Source organism: Engystomops pustulosus, chromosome 1 (assembly GCF_040894005.1).
Source record: "Engystomops pustulosus chromosome 1, aEngPut4.maternal, whole genome shotgun sequence".
Lineage (NCBI taxonomy): Eukaryota > Metazoa > Chordata > Amphibia > Anura > Leptodactylidae > Engystomops > Engystomops pustulosus.
The window spans coordinates 85,574,691-85,593,192 of record NC_092411.1 but is presented as its reverse complement, the minus strand read 5'-3'; the positions used below and the strand labels follow the sequence as shown (position 1 = coordinate 85,593,192).

Here is an 18,502-nt window from a genome sequence, read left to right as displayed (position 1 = left end):
GGAAGCAAGACGGAAAGATGTAGCCTGCTGTGCCTTTCCATTCTCTGTTTTCCACTGAATATGATGTATAATGGTCAGATGGATGCCTATGTATACTCTCAGCACACTGCAAGTATACAAAAGACATAGGGGTACATAGGGATGCTTCTACACCAGAAAACTAAAGTAATTGCAATTTCTTAGGCAATGCAAGAAATTACATTTATTTTGTGATTACACCAACTCCAAGGATACATCAATCAGGAGGTCTAAGCCTCTTGATGTATCCATCAGGACAGGGGGAGCATGGCCTTTTTTTTATACGCCAGAGCATAAGTGCTGGCATATACAGTAATAAATGTGAATACAGCCTTAATTACATGAAACCTCATAGAGGTTAAAACATTTCTTAGGCTAAAAACACAAAATCGTCGTCTGTAAATTGCAGTCTGCCAGATTTCATGGAGTGAACACTGTGCCATGTACTTTCAATGGGATGTTATGCAAGGGTACCCTTCTTCTATAAGGAGAAGCTGCCCCAAACTGTTCCCATGTTCTCAGTATGGCACAGTTGTTCTGTTTGCATCATATATAACTTCAAAGCTCAGATTCCCATCTTTGGATCCATGAAATTTGGCCACCATGAGTCCTGGATTCTTGGTCCAAATACAGTTCAGTATTTTCACTCTTATGCTGAGAGGTGACAATGGACATACTGTTGGATGTTTCTTTAAGTTGCTAGAAATAATGAATACACTGTATTGTCTACCATAAATAACAAACTTAGAAAAGTAATATAAAGAATCTTACCTGTGTCCATTTCCAAGTCCCCTGTATGCTTTGGATTGATCTTGTAAGCGATTCAAACTCTGGGCTACAGATAAATATTTTTCATAGTATTTTATTGCTTCTTCATGATCTCCAAGAGCATCATAACAATCCCCTAAGTTACCATATGCCCGGCCTCTGTCTAGTATGGAATCATTTCCACTTAACTGTTGTAACATTGCTAACTGCTGCTCAAAGTAGCCGATGGCCTCCTCCATCACATTCATATTCATCTTGGTGATGCCCATATTACCGTAAACCTGAGCTTCTATTGCAGGGTCTTTTAGTTTTTGGCCAAGCTCAAGTTGTTCCTCATAGCACTTGAAGGCCATAGTATACTTCTCGAGGGACATATACACTGCAGCAAGGTGACCATGAGCTCTACATTCCCCAGGTAACTCATTCAATTCTTGGAAGACCTCAAGTTCTTGCGTATGATATCCCAGTGCCTTGTCATATTTCTGTATCATTCTGTAAGCACTGCCGAGAGCAGCATAGGCGCTAGCCTCCAGCCGTCTGTCTTTGACTTGATGGGATAAGCTCAGCTGCTGTTCATAAAATTTTATTGCACCATTTATATCTTTCTTAGCAACAAAGATATCACCTAAGTTCCCAAGAGCTCGGAACTTTGCCTGTGAATTATTCAAAGATTGTGCCAAAGACAAAAGGTATTTTTGGCACTCCTCTGCCTTATTATAGTTCATCAGTGCCTTAAAAGCAAGACCCAAGTTGCAATATGCCTTGGCTTGGCTTAATTTGTCATGGAGATCCTTTGCTAATGCAAGATCTTGTTCATAGTATTTTACAGCTTCCTGGTAATTCCCTAGGCAATAATGGGCATAACCAAGGTTGTGGCACACCTTTCCTTCTCCTTCCATGTCCTGCAAATCTGGTGACAGCCTCAAATACTGTTCATAAAATGGTACAGACTGCATGTATTCACCCCTTGAACAATGGAAGTTTCCAAGATTTCCTAGAGCCCGAGCTTCACTTTGAATATCTCTTAGCTCCCGAGCAATATTCAAGTGATTTTGGTAGTGCTGCAAAGCTCGGTCATGAGCACCTAAAGCCTGATATGCCACGGCCAGATTCCCATGAGTGGATGCTTGAGAAGCTCTGTCGTTGACCTCCATTGATATCTGAAGCTCTTGACGATGATATTTGACAGCTTGGTCATACATCCCAAGGGCATTGTAAGCATTCCCCATGTTGCCATATGCCCTACCCTGGGCGGCATAATCATTTAACTCCTGGGCAATGGAAAGGTGAGTTTTATGTAATTTCAGTGCAGTCTCAAAGTCTCCTTTCATCTGATGAATTATTCCTGCAATGCAAAGTAACAAAACATTGATATTAACTTAGCATATTTAATTACAAGAGAAATCATTTGTGACACAGTTTTTATATGCAAGAAAAATGTGTAAATGATTCTTTTATGGCTCCCTTGAAACACATTCTGAAAGAACCATTTGTCTTACTCCGCTCGGTTTCATCTAGATGCTTAGCCTTTTTTTCTACATTTCAATCCAAAGATACATTACATTCATACTTCTTATTTATTTAACATACTCCTGCCTTCGCAGTATTGTCTGTCATGTGGGAACTACTACAAAGGTGCATTCATGTGCAGAAAAGACTGAAGAGTATCTGATAAACGGATTCTATTAATATTTCAGTGTGTTATTATTAATTTGAATAGATAATTGTCATTGTTCATTCCAGCAAATAGCTATTTAATAACCTGAACCTTACACTGAATAGTGTTAATGGGCAGTGTGCTGCTTTCTAAACAGGGAACGGCACATATGATATTTGGGTCACTCAGAAATGTAATTTGTGTACTGCTTTTAAGCTAATGGAAGCAAATAAGCACTCAAAGTACTCTGGAAGTTAACGCTGGGTTCATCCATGGGTAAACCGTAAACATCAACTACTCAACCTCCTTTACCTTAAATATCTATATAAAAAGGGAAAAACTTTTCTGCTGGCTTATGCAAATATTTAAATCCAATTATGCAGATTTTCCACCCTGTCATTGCCATTGGGCCTGATTGTCAGTTCTCTGAAGTTCAGTGTTTACCATATGCTTGTCTACTGCTTTCAGTTATGGTACTGGATAAGTTAATGAGCTTTTGCTTACGGACAAACGAAAAGAAAAACCTTGTTGCAATAATAACCTTATAACAGCATGTGGTGATATGGACTGTTAGCTATCACCCCAATATAGGCAAAGCGCCAATAAGAGCAAAAGCCCCTGACAAAGGAATTTTTATGAAACATGCATCAGGTGGCACGCTGCTTCAGGACCCCTTTATATATCCGTGGGCTATTCTATTTTTGTAACAGAAATATTGCTTAATTTATTTATTCTATTTTAAATCCTTGTGTGAATTGATTACAAGTTATTTGTATACCTGTTATGATATGATTCCAGGGGTTAGGATTTAACATATACCGTAAACCATTCATTTGTATCACTCCAAATATTTCTGGTTTATTGCACATATTTCTTTTCAGTTATGTAGCTATACCGATACATTGTATCTGTATGACAATTATGGGCCGTGCCCTGTAATTTTAATCCTGTTTTACTTTACTAAAAATCCTAATAAAGATATATTTTTATTGCAATTTTCTGACCAGTGTATATCCTTTTTGCTCTTATTGTGGTTCTTCTGCTTACGAGTGGACTGAAATAAAAATTTACTTATAAAGGTGGGGCCAGGTAATGGAGGTCCAAAAGGTATCTTTATGGCAACAAGCTAAGTGAGGCTAGTAATTCCTGAAGAGCATAACAATCCAAACCAAGTCAAGTCACAATAAGCCAGACCATGGTCACAGTAAAGCCAATGGCCCACGAGCGTGTTCAGTCCAAAAAAAAAAAAAGCTTTGTATGCTGAAGGCATTTCCCAGACCAGCCTTGTGTCATTGGACTGAGCTAACATGCTGACATCAGTCCAGTGATTGCAGGTTTGGTCCAGGAAATCCCACTGGTGACATCACTGCCATACATAAATCCTTCACATGTTCTGTCATTGTGTGGAATATGCAGGCTATTTAACATTACAGGGTTAATAACAATGACTATTCTGCAAATATACTTCTGAATTTCACCCTGTTATTAAATTGTTGATCTTGATATGTGTTAAATTTTGCAACAAAAAATGTAAGGCTATCAGTTTTTCCTTGAAAGGAAGTGATCGTCAGTCAGATTACAGTTAATCCAGCTTCTCACTTGGGAACTATTTAATTACAAATAAATTAAAACCCTCGCACAAAATATAGATAAGTGGAAACACTAATTATACAACGTTAATTAATCTTACACAATATTTTGCTGAACTTCATGAATATTTACTAGATATAATCTTGGGATACTGATGTTGGTTTGTAGTTTCATCAATTTCACTATACATATTGTTTCAATCTATACATTGGAATGAGAATATTTCTAGAAGGAACATATAAACCAAAATGAAAGTTCCTTCAGATGACATGATTACAGAACTGATACTTTGCATCTTACAATATCACCAAGTACGTCTACCGTCTCTTGTATTAGCTATAGAAAATGAGATATTTGCGGAGTAACTGTCATTGGTAAGTTCACTGTACAGGCAGTTCCCGGGTTACATACAAGATAGGTTCTGTATGTAAGTTGGAACTGTATATTTTATAATTGAAACTCCAGACAAAATTTTTTTTGTCCCAGTGACAATTGGATTTTCAATATTTTTTGCTGTAATTGGACCAAGGATTATCAATAAAGCTTCATTACAGACACTTTGCAGCTGATTATTGCAGCCTGGGACTATAGTAAAGCATCCAGAGAGCTTCACCAGAGGTCACAGGAGGCAGAGGGGTCCACCTTTAACTAGGGGTCGTCTGTAAGAAAGGTGTCCTTAAGTAATTAAGTAGGGGATCACTTGTAGTTCTCTGGGCCAACCATTGTTTTGTACCTTTAATATACATTTAGGATGTTTTGATAAAATTTTATGCAAAAATGTTGCATTTTTATACTGCTCATCCAACCTTTTCACGGGAGTGTTAACTTGGCAAGCTGAGGTACACCATCAAATGTTACTTAAGAATAAGTTGTTACCAACTTCATCTACCTGAGATGTAAAATATAAAGTAGATGAGGGTTAGGCCACATTCACATGCTGCAAGTCTACCACTTCCCTCAAGAATTACAATCTATTGACAGCATGTGATATAGAAATGCCTTTACTATTTTTGTACATTATGCTACTTCAGCACATTGAGACATTCCAAGTTTATTACATATGCTAATGAGGCAGTTGGTGCATCCATGTTGCGCCCCTAGCTCTCAGAGTGCTGCTATCCCGGCCTGGAGCGCTCACCTCTCCATCAGCTAAGAAGGAGATTTGTTTTGTAAGAAGCATGGACAGGCAGCAGGAAAGGAGGGAAGTGATTGAGGTTCGAATAGTAGTGTTCCATGTGCTGAAAAGAAGTTCCTGGAATAAGGATTAAACTGGAAATATCTTGGAAATGGCAGAAAAGACAGAAATAATGGGAGGACTAATACCCAACCCCTAATGCTTCAAACGTTCTCTTAAAACTCACTTATTTAGGCAGGCCTATCGCAATTGCTAACTGCATGCAACTATAACTCTTTATCAACCAATTCTGGGTACTCCCCATGTCTGTTATCCGGAAAATGCTTCTATGCAGTCCCACTGACTATGGACTTTGTATATAAGATGGTACTGATAGCTGGTTCAAGCAAAATGGCTGGACCATTATATAATTAAGCTCTTGTACCTCTTGTACCCCGTCCCTCCTATTGTTTCAAATGACTGTTGTTACTCTGTAATGTCTTATTTTATTTGTATGTTCCCTAGAACCTGTAAAGCGCTAAGGAATTTAATGGCGCTATATAAATAAAGATTATTATTATAAGATTGAGATCTTGAACTGCACGCCTGATTTACTAAGAGGCTCAAGGCTCTTAGTAATTCCAGAGATGTGCTCCACTGCCAGATTGAAATCTTCCCCAGGTTAGTCCTAGTGGAGATTTCAAATGTAGTGTCTACAACGTTTTCCATGGCCCGACCCGTCAACTTTATGAGAAAGGGCTGTGTGGTTCAGGAAATGGTCTAAACTGGTGGACAGGGCATATTAAATGTCCCCCAGTAAAGCTATGTTGGAGATCACAGTGCATTTCTATACAATATGTTGCCAGCAGCAGAGGATGCATTAACGCTTCACCAGGCGTCATGAGGCACCATTCCTCCCCAGAATAATTGCCATGCGTAAAAGTACGCTTGGCAATTATGCCCTGTGAAGTGCTTGAGAACTAGTCCGTCGCGCTGCAATCGTAGAGGAAAGTATCACTGGGATTGCAGCGCGCGGGCACTGCTCAGCACATGATGCAGGGTTCACAAGACCAATAACAATATCCCTGCATAGTGTCGTGGATGGATTAGTCTTGCCATGAAAGACCCAGCGGGTGCTGGGCGGGATCCCCACTACTTCCTTCCAGTAAGTGTAAACACCGGGTGTATGAGGGAGAGGGTGATGGGGTAAGGCAGGGGGGAATCCTCACACAGTTCAGTGTGTGGTGTCTGGTCCAGACATGACAACCCCTGTCATCAGCCTGAGTCTGACATACACCGCCCTGTGACCGGGCAATGTCATAGGGGGCGATAATGTGTACAGGCCCGAGCTGGGTCCAAAGGTCCTGTGTGTATATTACTAGTACAATGGAGTCTGCACGTGTTTCATCAGTTTGTGCGGCTGCCAGACTTCAGCCACACATGTTCCTTTGCTCCAAAATTTGCCAGAACCAGGTAAAAAAAAAGCCATTTGACAGCTCCCATCCTGCTACTATCACCTGGCCCTGTACTGTCCTACAGCCCAACCAAACCCTGCTCCTAGCTGCCTTCGTCCCTCCCCTCCACCGGACAAGCTGCCCGAGTCATGTCCCATCAGCCACGGGAGGTGATATACTGGAGGTCGGGGTAAAGGCCAAGTGTGCAGAGCTGAGTCCATTCTCCTGCTTCTATCCCTCCCTCACACACTGAGCCCAGCATAAGCGATCATCATGGCAGAGGAGCAGAAGCTCCCTCAGCTGCCCTCCTCATCACCAGGAGCACTGCCAGCTCTGATGACAGGACTGCAGGGGCCAATGCATTGCAATAGAAGATGAAGAACTCCATCTGGTAAGCTTCAGAGCCCTGTGTCCTGTCATTCATCTAGCATGTTATATTTGCCATCCTCCCTTACATGTGATTGACATGTATGTACATGTATGTATTTTGTACACGTTACTTAATATATGTGTAAGCATATTGGATACATGTCTGTGTGTTTGTGTAAATACACCGGGGCACATTTACTTAGGGCCGTGAGCCAGTTTTCTTTCGGACTTTGCACATTCTATTAGGTGCAAACTGCTTGCGCAGATATTTAAGAAGTGTCTGCACCACATTAGTGTTGCACGCTACCGTTTTGTGGCGCAGCTGGACTACACAAATTTCTGCAGTGAACGTGGCGCCAGAATTATCATGCAGAGTCTGATGTGTTGCATGCGCCATGTTAAAGGTGCACCAAAAAAGAGTGGTGCACTGTGTCGAGGAAGTGCAGGGGGCACCAGATTCATGAAGAAAGTGCAGCAAGAATCCTGAACCCTGTGTTCCCTACACAGGATACTGCACATAGTACAGACTGCACTGTTCTTAGTAAATGTGCCGCACTGACTCCAGCAACACATGTTCCCCAGCTCCAGGAATTTGGCAGAACCAGGTAAAAAAAAAAAAGTATCAAAAGCAAGAGCCATTAGCTCACAAGGATCACCTGCCTATGTTTACTATTGCATCATTATCAATTATATGGTTGCAGGGAAAAGGTAATACACTCTAGGCTGCTTTTTACGCATTCCAGTTGACTTGTGTTTAGAAAGTCAAGTCAAGCGGAATGGGGAGGGGCTTTGTGCGATCACATACGTATTTCAGCTGAAATGTGATCTGTAAGGGTGTGACCATACATACCGCTAGCACTCCATTTACAAACGCAGCTCTAGCGTACAGGGATGGGCCTTGGGACAATAGCATATGCGTTTCCATGGTGTGTACTCCTTGAGGAGTATTTTTACTCTGCCTTGAAAAAGTTAATGCGACCTCTGGCCAGCAGATAATTACACTTGGTGGTGATGATTTCATTTAAAGATGCCCCTAATATTGTGTGTAATTGATTTACTTGGCACAAATAACTTAAATGGTGATTTTCACATAACTGTCTTCATCTGTAACTGTACATAACTGTAAAATTATGTGACATCACTGGATCCTCCCTACTGCTCAGCGACATATGTGCTCCGCGAGGCTGTGAGTAGGGATGCCAAAGCTGCATCCGCTCCAGATAGCCAATGGCCTCCGCTGAGCGCATACCCTGCATACCATTCTGCATTTTTTGACGGACAGGTAAAATAATGGCCAGGCGCAGGGAACAACTATGATACTGTCTGCCACTATTTCTTAATGTATACGCTAAGCGTATGCTTTCCCAGCGTATATGTTTAGCATATACAAAAAAAGTGGAGTGAACCAACCCTAATTGTTATTAAGTAGAGTGAATAAATATAAACTTTATATCGAGCTCAGAGAAACATTCCCACATTTACCACACAATTAATCTCATTAATCATCACAACAGGCAAATAAACAATAGTTCAGGCATGGAAGGGGCCATTCCCTGACCTCACAGAGGCTGGAAGGCAGTTTTCCTTGTATTTAGTAATAACATCGCGTTTGGGGGACATATGATCATTTTCTGTATTTGTTGGCTTTTTTCAGTCTTGCTGTAATAGCAATGAAGTTTATCTTTAGAACTACCCAGCAGGCCTTCTTCAGCGCTCATACTTTTCTTCCTTTCTTTATAAGTCTTTGAGACTTTACTGTTCGTTGTTTACAAGACTAAAAGTGGAGTCTATACAACTACGCCAAAATGATACCTATTCTAAGTTTGCAAAAATAGTTATAGAAACTTGTCTCTTATAATGTTGGATTCAATTGTAGGCCATTGTCCTGTCTATTGTCAGTTTCTTAGTATTAAAGCAGACAAGAAGATTTATAAGAAATATAATTGCTTCCAGGATAGCCTTGACCAGTATTACTTTAGTACACACCAACACTTTCTTTTGACCCAGTCTGGGTCTATGTCAAGCAAATGCAAGGATGTGATGTGTTCAAGGTGTCAGTAAATACATGCTTTAGAGTAAATCTATCAGTTCCCCAGTCATATATCAACTAAATATATGGCCATGTGGATAAAGTGTTTTTCATCATAAGGATGCCTTTCTTGCAAAAAAAAAAGGATTGGGCCTAAAATTGAAGACAATTTAAATTTGTATGCAAAATATAATTTCAGTGCACCATGGCCATGAAGTGCAGGGCACTCAATCTTGTGTACTTCAAAGGGTGGAGTAGGGCAATGTCAATGAAGGTTTAGAGGGAGATGCTGGAAGATAAAATGGGAAAAAAGAAGAGTCACTTAGCACCAACCATTGTGCATCAAAATGCTAATTTGCATATAAAACATTAAAGAATTGCCTGCATTCAAGCCACAGAATTTTTCTAGAAAGACATACTCATGACGTGGGGTACTTCACCTACAAAGCCATACAGTGGGCCACATTTACTTACCTGTCTTGTCGCCACTCCCGAAAGTGCATTGTCCAACTGGAATGCACTGTGAAGCGATTCACAAAGATCGTGCAACCGATATCGTGCATCTGTCGCTTCCCCACTCAGGTCCGCCGGAGTTCACCTTCTTCTTCCTGGTATATGTAACTGCTTGGTCTTGTGATACAAATTGAATCTTAAATCCTGCACTCAATCTGAATCAGTCGAATCGCCCGATGGCACGCCCCCGATTTCTGTCACACGAAAGCCAGCGTAGCTGTGCCAATATCCGATCATGTGCGTCACAATCCCTGGTCAAATACCTGTCATAGCGGCACAAATCCCGAAAACTTCTAAAATCCGATGAAAGTGTGATCCGCGGACCCTTAGTAAATAAGCCCTAGTATGTTTAATTTGTATTTGGCTGTGAAGCAGGTAAGTGTTCTATAAAATGCTTCATCTAAATGTATATAGTGTACTGTATATAAAACATAGCCACAGCATAGGCCTTCTATCTTGTGGAGGGGAATCCCTTGCTCCCCATCTTGCTGCAGCAGTGAGTTAGAGAGGTGAACATAAATGCATACTATAGAAGATCGCTGAGTGGTGCCCATTTTTTTCAGCATTTTTCTACATTTTCTATAATATAGACAATTTTAAAAGCCTGTTCCTTCTCTACATACTTTGTCTGCATGGCTGGGTGAATGTCAATGTATTACTTATAACGCAAAACTACTGTATGAAAAAAATTATGAACTTTATAAAAGTAATACACAATATAAAACATGAATTCACACCTGGATGTACAGTATTCAGCTTCTACTACCACACAAGTAGTGGTGCAGTGCAGACATGTAACTTGTGTGATGTTCACATAGTAAGGGAAATGTCAATAAAGAGTTTCTAAACCAATAATGAAGACGCTGCTTTGACTATTACACAATGGGGCACATTTACTTACCCGGCCCATTCGCGATCCAGCGGCGCGTTCTCTGCACAGGATTCGGGTCCGGCTGGGATTTAAGATGGTAGTTCCTCCGCCGTCCACCAGGTGGCGCTGCAGCGCCGAAAATAATCTTAACGCCCCGGAATGCACCATCCCATAGAAGGTGAAGGTGAGCGCTCCCCAAGCGACACATTTTCGGTTTTTAAATGCGGCGGTTTTTCCGAATACGTCGGGTTTTCGTTCGGCCACACCCCCGATTTCTGTCGCGCGCATGCCGGCCCCGATGCGCCGCAATCCGATCGCGTGCGCCAAAAACCCGGGGCAATTCATGTACAAGCGGCGCAAATCGGAAATATTCGGGTAACACGTCGGGAAAACGCGAATCGGGCCCTTAGTAAATGACCCCCAATCACTTTTGTTTCCAGTAAGAAAGTCAATGGGGGTCATTTACTAAGGGCCCGATTCACGTTTTCCCGACGTGTTACCCGAATATTTCCGATTTGCGCCGATTGTACCTGAATTGCCCCGGGATTTTGGCGCACGCGATCGGATTGTGGCGCATCGGCGCCGGCATGCGCGCGACGGAAATCGGGGGGCGTGGCCGAACGAAAACCCGACGTATTCGGAAAAACCGCCGCATTTAAGAACCGAAAATGTGTCGCTCGGGACCCGCTTACCTTCACTCAGACGGCCTCGGTGAATTCCGGCGCGTTAAAATGCTTTTCAGCGCAGCAGCGCCACCTGGTGGACGGCGGAGGAACTACCTTATTAAATCCCGGCCGGACCCGAATCCAGTGCAGAGAACCCGCCGCTGGATCGCGACTGGACCGGGTAAGTAAATGTGCCCCAATATCTTCACGTATCAAGCCATTCTCTAATGACTTTCACTTTATTGTCTTTTATATGTGTTATATTTTTATGATAAATATTTTCACTTTATAAAAAGTGATTTTTGTTTTACTGGCCACTCTCATGTATGTACTGTGTCATTTAAATTGGCTATTAAATATATTCATTGGCCACTAAAGCTGCGGTAATCCCCTTTAAGTTGATGCAGTTTTTCATTAAGCATGTAGATTAATTGTAGCGATTTGACCTTAACAGTGACCAGGAGCACTCTCTCTCCTCCTCACATATGTTACTGAGGAACCTTTCAAGGAAAAACAGAACACTATGGCTGCTTCTGGAAGTCAATACATCTTTACAAAGCCATGATACTCCTCTGATCAAATTAAAAGACTGCCAGGGAAATTCAATATATTTATATTGAATCCGACAATGCTTTATGAATACCAATATATCGCTCCAAGAGATCTCTGAATTCTGAGGCTAGATTCTATTTAGAATATTTTATTGATGTGTGTGTTAATTTGGAATGCTAATATAAAATATTAAACAAAAATATATTATTATATAGGTGTTTCATATAGATAGCCAGTTATACATAAATGACAACACGATGGCTCAATGGTTAGCACTATAGCCTTGCAGCACTCGGGTCCTAGTCCCATCCTAGTAAACATCTGCAAAGAGTTTGTATGTTCTCTCTGGGTTTGCATAGGTTCCTCCAAAACATGATGGTTTGCTGTCTACATTTTCTATAGCAAAAGTTAGTTTTCGCACACTATCAACTAACTATCAGCACAATATCAATTAACATAGAGCAGTAAGAAAAACTGTGACTTGATGTTCCTTTGTGTCTGAAACATGGTCACCAAAGGTCAAGGGAGAGTTATTTTTCCTGCGAGGTGACATACAGGTAGATCCACTACTGTGAAATACACAATAAAGGACATTTATCGGGGCTTGCACACCAGTTTCTGGCATGCAAGCCCTGAAATGATCCCAATTCCTTGCCAACCACCAAGAATTGCGATTTCCCCTTTTATGCCACCTTCACGCTAGTGGTTGTGGAGGAGAGTGAAGGGGGCATGCCTGGGATTGGCATAGAATTGTAGACCAGCACAGTTGGCCATAGGATACATGAGAACGCTGAGGTCTCCTGATCTGGCACAGCAGTGGGGCAAAGCTAGAAACATGATACCTAACAGATAAACTGCTGTGATAAGTGTTAGCACCTATTGCAGCAGTTAGCATCAAGTGTCAGCTCTAGTCTGTGAGACCTCTCCATGCACCCCTTCACACCTGGTTGATGTAATATTAAATTGACCACTCATAAACGAGTTAATGAGTAATTTTTTCATCTCAGAAATTCATAGTGCATGTAATAGTAATAGGTAAACTTTGTAATATACTCCATTAAGTATAGCAGCTTCTTATAGACTTTTTCCTGCTCCTTCTTTCTCCTGCAATGAGCAGTGTATTTGAAATCCCTACACAACATAGCATAAGGAAGGGAGGCTAATAATGAACTCTTCCCATACCTAAAGAATATTTCCCTTAATGATTCAGCTCTCTTAGGAGATGAGATGTTCCATTAACTGCCTGTAAAGAGTTAAGTCATTAGGAACTTATCAGGCTCCTTCATCCATGGATACTGTCAGTGGATACAGGAAAATAACCTGATCCAGAGAAATTGTTCAAATAAGAAAGCAGGAGATAAAGAAAGACACAGAAACATATTTCTTAACTAAAGTATATTACAAAGTTTTCTATTATCATCTGCACTGTTCAGTTATGCAATTTTGTTAAAAGTTTAATTATACTTTATATGTAGGAGAATCATGGAGACGGGCAGCATGAAATTAGAATAGCATGAAATACAAGAAGGGTCAAGTGTTAGAAAGATATTTAAAAAATAATTAGGAGGTCTCAGACCTCCAAAATCAACTCTTTTCCCATTTTTGTATAACCTGGTAAGAAATTCATAATTCTATTATTTAATAATTTTTGCTATTTCTGTCCTTCTGAAGTTGATAACCCCTCCTCCTAAATTACAGTGTAATGTGATTTTGTACATTAAAGCTACCTGGGATATACAAACAAACAAAAAAAATAACAGAGTAATAAAATGGTCAAATGAAAGAATAAGAATAAGGGCACTGCTCGCAAGCCTAGTTTAATTAATTTACCCCATTGTGTTCCAGTTTGGCAAATTTTAATAGGGCCAAACGTGGTAAACCAAACTCTATTGCTCATGACTGTTGGTTACATATGTGTGATATATTTTCATTTCTTTATTAATGATATTAAACAGTATTTACGGTGACAGTGATCCTCTCAGCCTGCTCTCACCGTTCCGGTTAATGAAGAGGTTCGCTCTCAAGAGGACAAAAGCAATAAAGTCATATCCTCAGGCTATGCAAATTCATCCCCACAAAACAAGACATATAAATAATGCATCTTTCAACAATGTTTTAATTAACCATGTTTTAATTAACAGGTAAAACCTTAATTTATATACACAATGTTACCAAAATATCTATATGTATGAGCAAGTGTTATTCTTTAAAGATTACACTATAATTGTCTGCTAATTTTAAAAGTATTTTGGGTAGTAACTAGCCGCCAGCTACACAGTATCATAATGTGTTGTGTGTAAAGACTGTCTGATTGTGACACTGTTTTATTAACTCACTGCTAAAACTTCACCTTTAATTCACCGGCACCAGCACATTCTTGTATTATCACCCTGAATTGTTTATGTGTGCCACAAAAATGGAAAATACTTGTTAATATTATGTAGGAGGGCACAAGGTGTCGTGGTGGATGGTAGATCCGTGTCACCGAGGTGACTGACACACTTTTGTGATTTTAGCATAGCTGCAATACAGCTGATTCGGGGCAGGTTTTTCTGGAGCAGTCAAATTGCTGGATGGGATTGCTGCTCCCACATTCCAGGCCAGGGCTTACAAGCCCTATGTATAGCAGGCTGTATCCGGTGGAGGGTGGTGTGGTTCCCTACCTGTGTGTAGTAGTTGAGTGGAAGTCAGTGGATGTCAGAACCAGAGCTGGTCCTTACTGTATGGGGAAGTCTGAGGACTGAAAGCAGTGCCTAACCCAGTGGAGGCTAAAGTACAGTACTGTGCCTGATACTATGTACTGTAATTGATGAAATGGACTGAGACTTATCATGTGGACTGTGTGTTTTGTTTTTCCGGCTGCAGCAAACCTTTTTCCCAGTTCATTTTTCATCTGGAAGACTGTTGCCTGGCACTGAAGGCTACCATTTGTGTTAAACCCCACTATTATTACTATATTATTAAAATTAAAAGCCTATACTGACAGATAACTAGTAGTATTTCAGTATGTAAAGTTCCTAAAAATTGCAATGAGAGGCATTTATGCCAGTTTATGCCATATAAGAAGACAACAATGGCTTATTTTACATAAGGGCTGTCTAGATGGCAGCATATGGGGTGTTTATAGAAATGCAACTTGAAGCTTTTAGGCTCCATACAAAACCTGTAACAGGACACCCAACCTCCTATCTAGTACAATTTATAGTACTTCTTTCTTCTTACAGGATGCCCCTCAGACATTATGGTGGAGATCCAACAGCTACCCCTTATAGAGCCTGTTTGTTGACTCCTAAACCATATACTGGTCTCCTAGTTTGTCAATACACAGCTTCAGACTGCAGTATATGGAGTCAACAAATATATATATATTGCAGTCTGAAGCTTACAATATACATATTGTAAACTGAATATTTTTTCATAAAAAATACAGCCTGCTGTATGGAAAGTGATGGGGCTGTTGTAAGTAGTGCCCTGATCTTTTCACCCTAATCATCACTCATGTTCAATAATTAGAGCTTCCCACAATGCTTAGAGTCCAAATGATCTAATTAAAACTGTATTTCATTGTGTCTGCATCGTCTGAAATTCTCTTTGGGTAAAGGTTGGACTGGTTCCAGATTTGTCCATTTTTTTCCACAAATTGGATTGTGACCAGTATTGTACATCTGCTATTGAAAGCTACAGATGAGAAACACCCATCCCCCCATCTACGAGACAAAATATTTAGATATCAGAAATGACTATTTTTCAGGCTTTAGCTTGGTAGTAAAACACCCAGGTATATGTTCTATTATATTTTATCATCTATTTGTCAGCATCCTAACTCGTTTCCACCCTGTGGTATTGGTAATATAAAATGCCTAATTTTCCCTTTTGCACCGATGCTTAAATCGTAACCAAAAAAATAAGCTGAAATATTAGATGGAAAGTAATAATCGGATTTTATGAACTGCTGCAGTTTTGTACGGCTAAAAAACAGTTGGATTGAAGCATTCAAACAAGATTGCACAGATGGAAAATTAAATCATCTGCCTGTTTGAACAAATCAATGAAGATTATCAGTGTTCAGGAGTACGTGGCTCATGAAAAAGAGGTCGATTATACAGCTGGCAAGAAATGTGTCTGCAGAAACCTCTATGGCAAATTCTTCAGTCATGCAAATTTCTCCACTCTCAATTGAAAACAGAATTAATTTATCTGCGCATTTGGAAAAAAAAAATACTCTACTTCTTAACAGTCCAAAATGGAATATCCACATTCAACTCTATATATTTTACTTCTGAAGATTGTTTCAATATTGTACCAAGGCTGCCATGTGGTTGAAATCTAGCATTTATTGGGGCTATCTATGGATACAAATGTAGCTGTGTTGACTGACTGGCGCGAGACTGAACATTATTAAGAGGCTTTAGCTGTGTACTGAGAGGATTAAATTGTAGCTACGGATTATGTTGGCAGAAAGTGTAGGGTCTGACCTGTACATTGGCATAAAGCAGAAAGGTCAAGAGATTTAGCTAGAACAAGCTTATAGGAAATCAATAATGGCTATTGTTCATTTCTACTTTAATAGAAAGCCAATGGTTGTGATGTATTTGTAAAATATTTGTATCAGACAAGGGAAATTATAGATAATAATGGTAGTGGAAAGTAGTTACATGGGGAACCAGCATTTAGTTCTGGAAGAGTTATCTCCACACATGATATAGGACAGAGTATAGAATATTATCAATTCATAATACATCGCACTCAACCTTGTGAACAATACATCATATAAAGAAGATTTTAATATGGAATATACATAGGAATGATCTAGTTACTAGGACCTTAGGGAGGACCTGTTAGCTCTACATGCCAATTTGAGTAGATAATTGTATTCTCTATTAAAAAAGGATTTGTCCAGATTTAGCAAATAAAGGTTATCTTTTGTAAAATAAAACAATATGCAATTTTATAATATACTTTCAATTCCTGACAGTTTTCTAGTACTCTGCTTTCTGTCATTCTACAGGAAATCGTTTCCTTGACAGGACTGCATTTTTCTCCAGTCTAACCTACTATAATACGAAAGAACCAAGATAATACCAATATCTTTGATGAGTCCTTTAATTTATGCATACATGCCCACCCATACATGTACTGTGTACTTATTACACACACACCCATACAGGGGCAGCACGGTGGCTCAGTGGTTAGCATTACAGCCTTGCAGCGCTGAGGACCTGGGTTCAAGTCCCAGGGTCAACATCTGCTAAGAGTTTGTATGTTCTCTCTGTGTTTGGATGGGTTTCCTCTGGGTCCTCTGGTTTTCTCCAAAATTATACTAGTAGGTTAATTAGATTGTGAGCTCCATTGGGGACAGGGACCAATTTGGCAAACTCTGTGTAGCACTTTGTAATCTGTGTGTGCTATATAAATAAAGGAATTATTATTATTATGTACTGTGTACTTATTACATGACCACCCATACATGCACTGTGTACTTATTACATGACCACCCCTACATGTACTGTGTACTTATTACACACACACCCATACATGCACTGTGTACTTATTACATGCCCACCCCTACATGTACTGTGTACTTATTACACACACACCCATACATGCACTGTGTACTTATTACATGCCCACCCCTACATGTACTGTGTACTTATTACACACACACCCATACATGCACTGTGTACTTATTACATGCACACCCATACATGTACTGTGTACTTATTACACACACACCCATACATGTACTGTGTACTTATTATACCCACACCCATACATGTACTGTGTACATATTACACACACACCCATACATGTACTAGTTATTACACACACACCCATACATGTACTATGTACTTATTACATACTCCCCCATACATGAACTGTGTACTTATTATACACACACATACATAGATAAAGCAGATATGTTGCTTTCTGCAGTGATGTGTAAATGCTACATTACACAAACTTTCCTAATATCACGATGGCCCTATGACCCCTGTAAAACACATGAAAAATTTAATTTATCTGTGGGTCACTGAGGGTTCAATTGTTAAATGTTAGGAACCTGTTTGAAAGGGCAGTTTCATGAAGGGTCAATTCGTTTTCTTTATAACACTAACATTTTAGTCTCAGGAGAGCGGCTATTATACTTTCATCTAGAAAGGTTACATTTCTGAAGTCTGGAATAGGTGGTGTAAATAATTCTGAAGTGAAATCTCATCTAGAACTGACTAAAATCCAGAAAACACAAAAATAATCAGAATCCTTTTTTTTCTAACATACATAAAAAGTTTAACAATCTGATAAATTGTTATTTTTTTTCCTAATCAATGGAAAAGTTGGTCATGCCAGTACAGTAAACCTTTATCCAAACCCAAGATAGGGAGCAGACTAGCACATGCTTTTTCATTAAGAGTACAGGTTGAGGGGATAATGTGGCATGGATATTTAAAATTAGAAGCCCCATTTTCATTCTCATCTGTTTGTGCTGATGACTAAAAATACTCTCTTTCAGGAGAATTTTTTTGTTGAAATTAGTAAGTCAACTAGTTACCAAGGAAATATTGCTCATTACATATATAAATTTTGTTCCCAAATAGGGATTATTTTCAGGGGATTTCTTATTTTTCTAGGAACAAAAATCTACATTCAAAATTACATTGGGCCACAATCAATCGTCCATGGTCCGTTTTTTCTAGTGTGTAATTGCTGAGTGGTTTGCCCACGATAACGGTTTTTGTGTCATCCGGATCACCCCAAAAAAAGAAGGCTGTCAAATGATGTACATTGGATGGCCCTAAACTCTTATAGGGTCACATGATTGTGTTACCTAGCAAGTGATCCAAAAAATACGGACCACATGCCTTGGGTGGCATATGTTTTTTCTACGGCCTCCACCTGGATCC

At 39.8% G+C, this 18,502-nt stretch overlaps 1 protein-coding gene across 3 annotated transcripts in view; it reads right to left on the bottom strand.

The window, feature by feature from the left end:
* The window catches only part of TTC28 (tetratricopeptide repeat domain 28), a 365,189-nt gene that overhangs the window by 105,668 nt on the left and 241,019 nt on the right, over nucleotides 1-18,502 (bottom strand). For all 3 annotated transcript variants that reach the window (XM_072146640.1, XM_072146649.1, XM_072146660.1), the window contains one exon: nucleotides 790-2,131. In XM_072146640.1, coding sequence (XP_072002741.1) covers nucleotides 790-2,131 — 1,342 coding nt within the window. The remainder of the gene's footprint in view (nucleotides 1-789; nucleotides 2,132-18,502) is intronic.